This window comes from Cryptomeria japonica, chromosome 4 (genome assembly GCF_030272615.1).
Source record: "Cryptomeria japonica chromosome 4, Sugi_1.0, whole genome shotgun sequence".
Lineage (NCBI taxonomy): Eukaryota > Viridiplantae > Streptophyta > Pinopsida > Cupressales > Cupressaceae > Cryptomeria > Cryptomeria japonica.
Genome location: NC_081408.1, coordinates 585,130,289 through 585,142,360, shown reverse-complemented (window position 1 = coordinate 585,142,360; position 12,072 = coordinate 585,130,289). Strand labels below are relative to the sequence as shown.

The window sequence follows — 12,072 nt, the reverse complement described above, 5'->3', positions numbered from 1 at the left end:
GCTTATTTGAGATCTATGGTCAACAAAAGGCCAACGTCTTATTTGCTCAACTAAGGACTAGATCTCATCATTTGAGATGCGAAATTGGCAAGTGGAAGGTTCCCAAAGAAGAGTGGGGAAAGAGGATGCACATTTTTTGCAACAAGAGAGAGGTGGAAACATAATGGCATTTCATCAAGGAGTGTGCAACATATGAGGATATTCACAGTCAGTTTGAGGAGGAATTAAAGGTGGACAGTTTGAATAAACTTTTTGAAGAGATAAGACTTCACAAAACAACGAGTTTCTTGCTTAAGATTCATAACAAAAGAAACAACATGAAAAAGAACTTGAAAATGGACTAATTTTAGTTCTTGATCCCTTAGACCACTAGATCTGTGAACGTCATTAAAATTCATTCATTCATTCATATCCATTAAGGCACTCCAAGAAGTGACAAATATATTCACTTGTTTGTAGGCATTTAGATTTAATATAATTTAATATATTTAAACTCTCCATAGACTTTAAGAACGTGCCTTATAATTTTTTTTTAACGTAAAATTTATAAAATTCAAAAAATTGTGCAACCCTCAGTGGCAACAACGACAAGTTTCAAATCCCACAATTTTTTTTCTTTTCAATCCAGAGGAGTTCCAGAACGACCCGGAATCCCACCACTATATCAGCATTCAGCAGTCTCACTCATGAATTTGACGCAAGGCAAAAGCAATGGGGGTGACAGTCTGCATAGGCGACATCCATGGCTTCATGGAAAAGCTAGGGCGGCTGTGGGAAAATCTGGAAAAACACATAGGCTCTGCTGCCTTTCAACAAGCTCGCATAATATTCCTGGGGGATTACTGTGACAGAGGACCCCACACGGCCAAGGTCATCGATTTTCTTTCCTCCCTCCCCTCGCGATATCCCTCGCAGAAGCACGTCTTCCTCGCCGGCAACCATGATTTTGCCTTTGCCGCTTTTCTTCACCTCCTGCCCGCCACCCCCTCTTCACTGGCTCTTACCTGGGCTGAGTATGAGAAGAATGAGGAACGGGAGGGATGGTGGTCGGGCCCGGGTTTTGAACGAATGCACATCCAGGGCAGACGGTGGGCTGGTAATATCCGCGACCGTTTCAATGTCAAGAAGGGGATGGAGTACAAGGGTTCCATCTACGACGCAGGTCCAACATTCGAGTCCTATGGACTGCCTCACGGACACCCAGGTTTTTTATTTGCTTCTTTCATTCAAACCTTCTCTATACTGCGTAGCACTAAATTCGTTTGTGGAAACAGTTTGAGCTCGTGTTGGCCTTCGATCAGAATTGCCCTTCAAATTCATATTTTTTTAATTGCTCAAATTAATAATTTTAAAGTTGGTGAATGGGAGTTTACTGCATCCTCACCCCAAGCATAGAAACAGGGGCCTTTTCTTAATTGCTGAAATTTATATTTTTATTAATTGCTTAATGAGTGCTTACTGCCTCCTTGCCTCAAACACACAAGCTGGATCTTTTCTTCATTGTTGAAATTATTTTTTTTAAATTGGTGAATAGAGGTTTACTGCCTTCTCACCCCAAGCACACAATCTATGGTCTTATCTTAATTGCTAATATTTCTGTTTATTTGAATTGGTCAATGAGAGTTTACTGCCTCCTTGCACAAAGCACACAAACTGGGATCTTTTCCTAATTGCTCAATTTTGTTTTTTTTAAATTGTTGAATGAGAGTTTACTAACCTCCTCTTCCCAAGGACACAAACTGGGGTCTTTCTTAACTGCTCAATTTTTTATTTTTTTTAAAATTTGTGAATGATGTTTTACTGCTTCCTCAACCTAAGAACACAAACCGGGATCTTTTCTTAATTGCTCCAATGCATTTATTTCTATTGGTGAATGAGGTTTTACTGCCTCCTTAGCCCAAGCACACGAACTATTGGCATTTCTATCTTTTTAATTGGTCAGTGATTTTTTACTGCCTCCTCGTGCCAAGCACACAAGCTGGGCCAAGTAACATATGTGTATAGCTGCACTTAATTTTGCTGATTAACACACAATTGGAGCTTGCCCAGAAATTTCCAGGGAGAGTTGAACCTCCATTGTTATTGTGATAAAGTTTAATCATTACTACTCAGTCTCAGCCGCTTGACAGATCTAAATAAATTAAACATTTTTTTGTCGAGGATGTTTAGGATGGGTTGCCCTCTTGGGGTGTCCCACCTACAGCAAACTCTATTAGACCACATCCATCTGAGCTAATTGACGTTTTAAGCTAAAATGACTGTCTTTTAGACATTCTTTATTTTCTTAGAGATTCAGTTTCCACCATTCATGAACATTCGAGGACTAATAAAAAACAGTGTAAAATGAGCATGAATTACCAGTAAGACGAATGATGTATCGGGATTACAACTTACAGCTTCTTTTAGAAGAAAAGCACTTTGGTTTACCATGCAATTTCAAGTCTCTATGTACACATGGGAGTTTTCTGAACTTGTGTACAATTTAGAAATTATCCTTTACCCAATTTTTAATTGTTGTTTTTTATGAAACAATTACTGCCTCACTAATTTTTCTAGTATGTTATACCTATATGATCCCTATATGGATGAATGGCAAGAAAAGAAATAAATAGACATTATACCCTCAAAATAGATAGTAGCTAATCCGAGTGCCATTTCATTTTAGAAAGAACAAGAGTGCATTTAATGTTTTGAACTATCTTCTCATGCATCGTTCTCTATTTTATCTTCTTATGCATTGTTCCGTATTTTATCACCGAAGATTATCTTGGAAAATAAAACAACAAAATTTGGATGCTAAAAATTTGGAAAACTTCCATGAATTAGGGAATATTTAGAAATTGATCTTTGAGTTTAAGGAAACAACAAGATATAGGCAGTTAAAAACGCGTTCACTTACACTGCCATGAATGCTAAGTGAACCAATGATGGTTATGAGTGATGGGTTCATGATCTAGGGGCATCCCCAGTGTAAGGGCAATTTGCATCAACCAGAAATATCTAATTATGTTTGTTTGTCATTTGCAAGTTTTCATAGTTGCCATAGTCATTTTGTTCTTGCTGTAGAGTTTTGTTTTTAGTGCAGCCTTCATGACGAGCATACAAAACATCTGATAGCAATTCTATTATGTGGTAGCACTTGTTCAGCAAAATGTCTTCAAATTGTAATCTGCGAACTTAAGGGTGTCCTTAACATGCACATCTGTTTACTCAAGTGTTCCGAGTATGTTCATGCATTGTGGCTTGTTACACCTACTTAAGGAAGGCCTATTTGAGTTTAATTCCACATGTTTGAATCTCATGCCAATGGATAATATTACTTGGCATTATTGGACACAAGGAGAGAATTTGTGGTTGATGACACATCAAGTTTCAAAGCTTACATCCTGCTGCACTTATGTTTACACTTACAATAAATCAACCAGTTGCAATGTGAAATCACTAGAGAATTCATTTAATATTGGACCCGTGATCTTTATGTCTTGTGCAAAGGGAAATGTACTACATTTGAGTCGCCACAATGGTACTACATCATGATTGTCTATCAAAGGATCAACATTCACATTAGAAGGGACAATGGGAGGAGCTTTGGGAGAGGTAGGAATGCAAAATGTTAGATAGAGAACCAAATAGAAGATCAATGCATAAGTCTAGAGTCCCAGAAGCCTTACACTTGATTTTTGCTTCTTCCTAGTTGTAATTCAAGGCTGAAGTCAATTTTGATTGCAAACCCCATTGGTAGAATCTATTGATGCAATTTTAAGTAGTGATTCAATAAAGTTTGTTTGGTATATATCGTGTGATGTGAATTTAGTACGAGTGTTTGAATTTTGTTGCATGAATCTAGTGAGTGATTTGTGTTAGCTACATGGTTAGATGATCTCTATGTGGAACCTCCATCAATGATTGCATCTACTCTTGTGAACCACTGCTCATGAAATTTGGGTCAATAAAGTCTGACTCAAAACTACATAGTCGAATCCCAATAAACATCAAATGATTTCATACATTGTAGGAACACCACCTATATGAAATTGAATGAGCCAAGGAGCTCTATGATAAATGGTTCATAAGGCACAACACTTCTTGAAGGTTTTGTAAATGGGTTAGCAAGCTAAGTGAGCTTGATTATAGAGGAAACTCAATGTTTAAGCATGCTTCAACTAGAGTAGTACCACTATGGGTGACCTCTCTGGAATTCCTAGTGCTTCACCCCAATGTGCATCACCTAGATGCAATGAATGCTAAGTAGAGCATTCATTATCATGAGAGATAGGTTCTTTAAAACACTATTCACAAAAAATGGGTAAATGAAGATTGACATCAAACTATGCCTCCAAGTTGTCCTTGCTTGCTTTCTTCCTCACAACAAACTTTTTGTGATCAATTGCTCTCCATTGCTGATCTCAAGGAGGCTGTTCACACCATGGTTGATAGTAAGACTCTTGAGTGTGATGGTTTTCCTTGTGAATATTACAAGGCACTCTAGGATTGTTTTGTGGATGACCTACATAAAGTTTATCTAGAAGCTTCCCATTCCAAATCTTTAGGGAAGTTTTTAATAAAGGAAATATCAAGTTCATACTTAAGGTAGGCGATCTTGAGGACATTTGCAATTGGAGGCCTATCACTTTGCTTAATGTTTTCCACAAATCATCACCAAAGCTCTAGCTTTGAAGGTTCATCATCCCCTCTTGCAGATAATTTGTCATGAGAAAATTGGCTTCATCAAATCCAAATATATTTTGGATAATATTGTTCCTGTTTGGGAAGGTATGGAATGAGCTCAATGCTCCCAACAAAAGGTTCTCTTCACAAAGATTGATTTTGGCAAGGCTTATGATCATATTAAATGGTTGTTGATTCTTTCCATTCATCAAGCTCTAGGATTTGGACCCCGCTTCATTCAATCAGGCAACATGCTTTTTGGCGATGCCTTTGCTTGCATAAGCATTAATGATTTTTGGTCATTAGTCCAATGCCTTTGGGCTCTTTCGCTCTATTTGCTAGGTTTGTTCTTTGGCCCCTACACCCTGTGCTCTATATGCTTGCTACTAAAGAGTTTAGCTACCTTTTAGTCCATTCAGTTTCCCAAGGATTAGTTAGAGGCATTGCCTTACCTGATTGATCAACTCATCTCATTAATGGCCATTTTTTAGATGACTTATTACTCACTCCCATTGAAGAGAAGCATGATATCAATAATGCCCTCAACATCTTCTATCACGTTGCGGCTCAACCATTCAATGGCACAAGACTTAGTGTTATAGACAATCCTTTCTTCCTTCCCCTCCTTGGCTTCATGCCTTATGCTGGAAATGGATTAGTGTTGTGACCTTTTCGCACATCGCCCCATTGCAAATGGGGACCTCCTATTTTTGCTTTTTAGGGTTTTGCCTTGGTGTCACAACTGCTAATCATCAGTCTTTTTACAATGAGGAGTTAGAGTTTTTGAGAAGTCATCCAGGTTAAATAGGGAAATCATGCTCAAAACAGTGTTTGGACACCATCAAAGTGCTCAGAAGGCCCGAAGGACGAAAAACGCAATTGCTTAGGGTCAATTCTGACAACTTCTATTTTTGTGGAATTCTGCTTTTTTTTGCTTTTTCTAATTTTTTTTATTTTTGGCATTTTGGGACCAATCCGGGAAGCAGCTTTTTTGGCCTGCTTTTTGCTTTTTTCAGCTTTTTCCGAAAGTTGACCTAGGATTGGGTCCCTCGGGTAATGGCAACAACGTTCCTATCTTCAGAGTCAAAATTTTGTGTCTTCAAGTACAAAAAGCAAGGGGAAATCTTTAGGCAAGGTATTGTTCTAGATGTTCCAAACAAACATAAATTCATCCAAGTATTCATGTCTCAGGCCGGTTCAAAGTGTGCCACCATTGGATTTGGCAAGGTCCGAGAAATATCCAACCTATCATCAAGTCCACCATGCCATGAAGTCAAGATGGCTATCCAAGCATCAAGTCCGCCTTGGAAGGAATGGAGAGGAGATGGCAAGGGATATGCATAGTCTACTATGCTTTGGCATGCAAAAGGAAACTCCGCCCTAGCACATGCACAATGAATTGACAATTATGAAGTCCGCTAGAAAGAAATCAAGGGGAGCATGGTATGAAGATGGCACAAGAAAGTTGAAATCCGCCATGGCATGCTGAGCTCAAAGTCCGTCCAAGGTAGGGAATGGCATGAGGTTAACAAAGTCCGCTCAGCTATGTTAGAAAGTGGCAAGACATCTACAAAGTTCGCCCCAAGCTTGGCAAAGCAATGATAAAGTCCGCCAAGGAAAGAATCAAGGGGAATGGCATAAGCATCTCAAAGTCTGCCATGCACATTGTTCAAGCAGCTGTCAGGTCCGCCTAGCAGCAAAGAAGGTCAAAACATGGCCAAACAAAGGCCAACTCTGCCAAAGTTAAATTGAAAATGTCCAACAGCACATGAAGTCTGCCCAGCTAGTAAAGGAAGTGGCATGAAGTTGCTAAACTCCGCCCAAGCATGGCCTGCTGATGCTAAAGTCTGCCCAGCACTTGGTTGAAATGTCTTGACAAGCATGAAGTCTGCCCAAGTTTGGCTGGCCAAGTGTAAAGTCCGCCCAGCACATGAGAGGGTTAAACATGTCATGTGCCAAGGAGAAGTAAGAAAGAGAAGTAAGTCGTCTTGAAAACTATGAACTCCGCCAAGGTTAAAATGAACTATCCTAGCACATCATCAAGTCCGCCAAGGAGAAGCATGGCACATGAAAGGTAAAGTCCACTCAAGAAAAGCACAATTTAGCCTATCATGTGACCAAGTCTGCCTTGACACTTTGAGAAAAATGGCATAACACATGGCAAAGTCCGCCATAAGTGAAGGTTTGGTCAAGTTTGGAAAGTCGGAAAAGTTTATCCAACGCTTGGAGAGATTTTCAAAAATTCATCCAACACTTAGAATTATTTTTCAAAGATTTATTCAACACTTGAAAATTTTCGAACTCACTTGAATTTCTAAAGACTCTTTGCCAACAATTCGCCTACCCAAGTGTTGGAATTTGCAAGAGAAAATAAATTAAAAAAATGGCTGTGAAATTTTCCACAACAAAAGTCAAATTTTGACTAAGTGTTGGAAAGGAAACAAGAAGAATGAAGAGGAATAAAGAGGAAAAGCAAAATCCTTGTCCAAGGATGGAGTCTGTCCTACTTAACACAAGCCAAATTGAGAATTGAAGACGAATCCACAAGCAAAGTTCATTCAAGCATAGAGATGGCCAAAATCTTGGCTAGGTGTTGGAGGGTTCACATGAAGGTGTCAAAATGAAATTGAATAGCCAAAATTTGGTTAAGTATGGGAAATACTTCACAAAGAAAATTCCAAATTCCTCCATTGTGGCAAAGGCACAAAAGAATTCTTCTTCAAATTCAAGGCACTTGAAATAATTTCAAGGCATCAAGAAAGAAAAGTCTTTAGACTTGGTGAAAATATAGAAAGAAATTCGGACTTCTTGAAGGATTTCATTGAGGCAATCAGGGCAACTTCTTGAAGGATTTCATCTCCAAAAGAATTAAAGACACGCTCCCAACCAGAATCGGATGGTGACAAGAAGAGTATTCCAAACAGATATCCATACTTAGACAATTTCTTGACACAAATTGGAGAATTCAGAGGATTAACAGGAATCCAAGATCAAAGCTAGGAGGAAGCAAGCGCAAAGGACAGAGTCGTTGGCAAGGAAAGATATTCTAAGGCAAGTAATTGGAAAAAGAACAAAGTGACCAAGGAGGACATCCAACACGTTGAGGTGGCACCTCGTCATCTTCCAACCAATCAGATTGTTCCAAGTCAACATGTCCAGGTTCAATGAACCTGACTTATCCACAGAGGCTTCTAGAAGGCACACTTCACAATGCAACAACTTTCTATTTTATTATTGGTTTATATTTAGCGGAAGGACAACTGTCCTAAAATGTAATTTTCTCATTGGTTGAGAGGGAGTTAGTTGTAACAAACCCTAATTAGGGTTCTATTTTGTAATCTCGGCCATTGATTTGAAATCAATCCTAGCCATTGAATTGTAATCGAGGAGCCTATAACTTGAGCTTGCCCCTCATTTGTAAAACATGGGAGCATGTTGCAAAACATGTTAAGATAAGCAAATTGTTGTTTATGACTGCCAAAGTAACAAGTAATGCATTGTTCGAATTGATAGTGATTACTTCTCTTATTTTGGAGTTTGCATGGTTCTTATCCCTCATCATAGTTTAGATTTTATTTCATGTATGTTAGACGAATGTAAGATTTGATAAGTATTGATTTATGGTAAATCTTCTGCTCATTCTTTTGATGAACATATGATTTTTGTTCATTGTGTAAAGTTAGTCTGAGCTTACTTTGTGGATGCTTAACTTCTGTCTAGATAAATATTGTTCGGTTTGATGGTAGTTATTCATGACATGAAAATCATAAGCACATCCCTTGAAGATTGCACCCACTTTGTGTGGTTGTCTTAGCGTGGCGGAGCAAAGCGTGGTTATTGGTTTCACCTAGTCAATATCCTCTCTTGAATTCTTAGGGATAGATTAGAACTTCTAAACCCTTATCTCCTTTTCAGTTTTCTTTCCAAGACCCAAACGATAGAGCTTCATTATCTAGACCTTCATTGTGAATTGAACAAGCCAAGCGTAAGTCCCCCTTGTATTTCAACATACATAACCAAGGAAACTATCCAACATAAAGTCGCCCGTTCGTACATATAAGCCTTGGAGTCGCCGTGTGATCTTTCTTTGCAATCTTGGCACACGTAGTGATTTTGTTCAAGAGAGGGTAGAGTGTCCTTGACATTTTATTCTAATGTTCGGTGAATGATAAAATGTACACCAACAATAAGTCATGGAGAAATATTCAGATTTTCAGGCATTCCCTTTGCATTTCAAGATTTTCAAGTTGCTTTATGGCAAGTAGTTCTTTCTAGAATTGAGAATAAGCTTTTATATTGGATTACAAACCCCCTTTTTTTGGCAAGGAAACTTCAAGTTTGCTAAAAAGATTCTTGCAGCCACTCGTGTATTATTCTTCATGTTGTGCTCCTTCCAAAGACCCTTACATAGAATTGGAGAAGCTGCTTTGAGACTTTCTTTGGCCCTCCTCTAACAACCACAAGGGTTTTCATCGAATCACCTAGGAATTCTATTGTCTCCCTCACGATTTTGGAGGTTTGGGGTTGTCCACCCAAAGACAAGGGTTGGCTCTGTGTCAAATGGATCATTTGGCCCTCACCAAAATTGAAGCTTGGAAAATATTGCTTTGGCATTGCATCTCCTTTGGCTATCTAGTTATATGGAGAGCTTGGGAGATCGTTATACCCTAGCTTTTCTAGAATGTTTTTGGTTTTCATGATGGCATTTCCATTAATTATTAGAATATTTGGTCGTCTCCTCTTCTGCAAGACCAAGATCGCCCCTTGGCTCATTTGCCTTGGGTGCAAGCCCTGTGGTTTCACAAGAAAGACATTCAATGTTTGTAGGATTTATACTCAAAAACTTCTACGAGTCTCATTGCATGGAATGAAACAAAGTTTTGCCTCTCTAACCAAGAGCATCGGACTTCTGACACTACTATAGGGGCAATTCCAATTGATTTGGTCCACAAAATTAGTATTCACTCTAATTATTATAAGCTCCATGTTGGACTTTTGACCTTGTTGGAAAGATTGGAAGTGGGGTCCAAATACTGCCTTTCATGATTATAAGCATGGTCTTGGATATCGTCGACTTTCTCCACATTTATCCATGGTGCCAATTTTAAATTAGAGATGGCATTTGTAGTTGCCGATCTTAGTTTGGCCATGCAAATTTCTCACCATCTAGTCTATTGCTTTGGAACCCAAGTTGGCACACTTCACATGGTATATTCTTTTCCAAAGTTGGTCATTGGGAGCATGGTTAGTTCATATGAGCAGTTTGAATCTTTTAAGCTCCTTTTTTGGTTTTGTCCCAAAGCCTAGAAGCTTTGGAGTTGGATTCATGACTTTTTTCATCCTTTCCAACCATATGGTTCTTTTGGAAGGTAGGTCTCATATCTCACACAAATTTAGCCAAATATGTGATGCTTTCAAGGTGGAAATTCGCTTCATCATATGGTAAGATAGAAATTTTTGCAAATTTTTCTCATTGCTTTGATCAACATGTTTCCTTTCTTTCTAAAGCAATTATTTGTTCTAATGTGTTATTACAAATCCACATGCAAGCTAACAAAGTTGTCTTGGAAGTGGCTTATGTTCAAGTTCTACTCGACTGTTGGGGGAATCCTTGTTGTGGCCAAAGTTCCCCCATCTCCCTCCTCCTCTTGGGATCGCTTGAATCCTCTTGGGCATCAGTGATGTCAAAGCTTTTCTACTCATGGTAATTGTGTTGGTCGACCGCATGCTTCTCCCTTGGGTGGTAGAGGAGATTGTGATCACCGGAGTGCGTCACGACCTGTTTGGCATCCCTCTGCCTCTTCACCTCACATGGGTGGAGCTCCTTGGTGGCCTTCTTGTGGAGCTTCTAGCTGGTTTTACTCCAATAAGTTTCCTTGGTTGGCTTTGGCTATTTCTCTAGCATGCGATAATAAAGATGGTGAGGGCTAGGACCCTCCTGTAGGCATTGTAGACCCCGCTGATGTATGGGACAATCTGGATGACTGGGATCCTCCCCCTCTCCCCTTTGCCACTGCTGTTTACACCTAACAGCTAGTTTTTATATGTTTTCTGATCTGGGCGTTAGCCCTGTATTGACTCTAGGGGTGTGATTTCATATCTATCCATTTTTTTTTGTGAATATATGTAATATTATTTTTGATAAATGCTAATGCAGACACTTATTGATCTAAAAACTATGCTGTTGAAATCTGATAAATCATCACAAAAATAATTTATTATTAGCAGTATGAAATAAAATGAAAAACTATATGTGACAGATAATTTGTGTAAAATGGATATGGCATGATTTAATGTGCATTAATGGTTTGTGGGGTGATTCTTGAATGTTTACACTTCTTGCAGATCTGATAAATGTTGTTCCAGAGAACCACAAGAAATTTTTGCACGATCTTGTGTGGGTACATGAAGAGGTATTTTGTTAACTACAGAGTTTAAATGTGATGATTATAGATTAATGCTTCACTATTTGATGGTAAAGTATTTTATATATTTAAAATCTGTACTTTCTAGGGTAGATGACATGATATATACTAGCTAGAGTTGACTGGATGTTCTTAAAAGGCAATATATTTCATTGCATTGACAAACACAGGAAGAAGTTGAAACTGGAGATCCAGAAATTGGTTGCACCAAGTTAGTTGCTGTGCATGCAGGTCTTGAAAAAACAAATAGTGTGGAGGAACAAATGAATGTCTTATATAACAGGGATGCTACATTTCCAAGAATTGAGGCTCTTAGTGGGAGAAAGAATGTATGGGACATTCCATTGGTAAGATCTTTTTTATTGCATGTTTTTATCTTATTGTCTGCAAACTAAAAAATTTCATAACTCTGGTAAAAATGAAACATGTTATTTGTGGGGACTGGAAGTAAGTGGCAAAGGATCTATATGGTCTTGATTCTTATGTGCAGAAGAAGATGATTCTAGTATTACATTAGAAGAATCAATGCTCGTTTAGTGCCCCAATTTCCAATTTTTGAGAAGATTCAAATATGTATGTAATGCAAATGAAATAGAAATTGTTCAAGGCAATATTCACACAAGATTGTATGAGCATTAATGAATCTTTATTGTCGAGGCTCTGGTATGATCGGCCTAGAAGGTTTGTAATGATAACAGTTTCAATGTAATTGTGATGGCTGAGGAATAAAAAAAATGAAACTAATTGAAGGGGATTGTGGGATGATGAGTGGGTGATGGTATGTTTACTACTTGTCTTGAAGGCAACCTTCCTTACTGCATGGGTTTAGTTAAAAAGGACTTTACTTCCTATTTTTAGCACATTTTACTATTTTACTTATCTTATGAGCTACATGATTTTTTTAAAAACTGATTTGAAATAGCAAAGGTACCTTCCTCCTGTTTGTTACTGCTGGGCATCTGATTTTTTTAAATTGTAC

General features: G+C 38.4%; 1 protein-coding gene across 1 annotated transcript in view; it reads left to right on the top strand.

Annotated features, from left to right (window-relative positions):
- Positions 1-613: 613 nt before the first annotated feature.
- Positions 614-12,072, top strand: part of LOC131076269 (tyrosine-protein phosphatase RLPH2) — a 61,996-nt gene continuing 50,537 nt past the window's right edge. Inside the window, exons 1-3 of the mRNA XM_058013360.2 lie at positions 614-1,204; positions 11,014-11,081; positions 11,264-11,440. Of these exons, the coding sequence (XP_057869343.2) occupies positions 712-1,204; positions 11,014-11,081; positions 11,264-11,440 (738 nt within the window). The 5' untranslated portion in view covers positions 614-711. The remainder of the gene's footprint in view (positions 1,205-11,013; positions 11,082-11,263; positions 11,441-12,072) is intronic.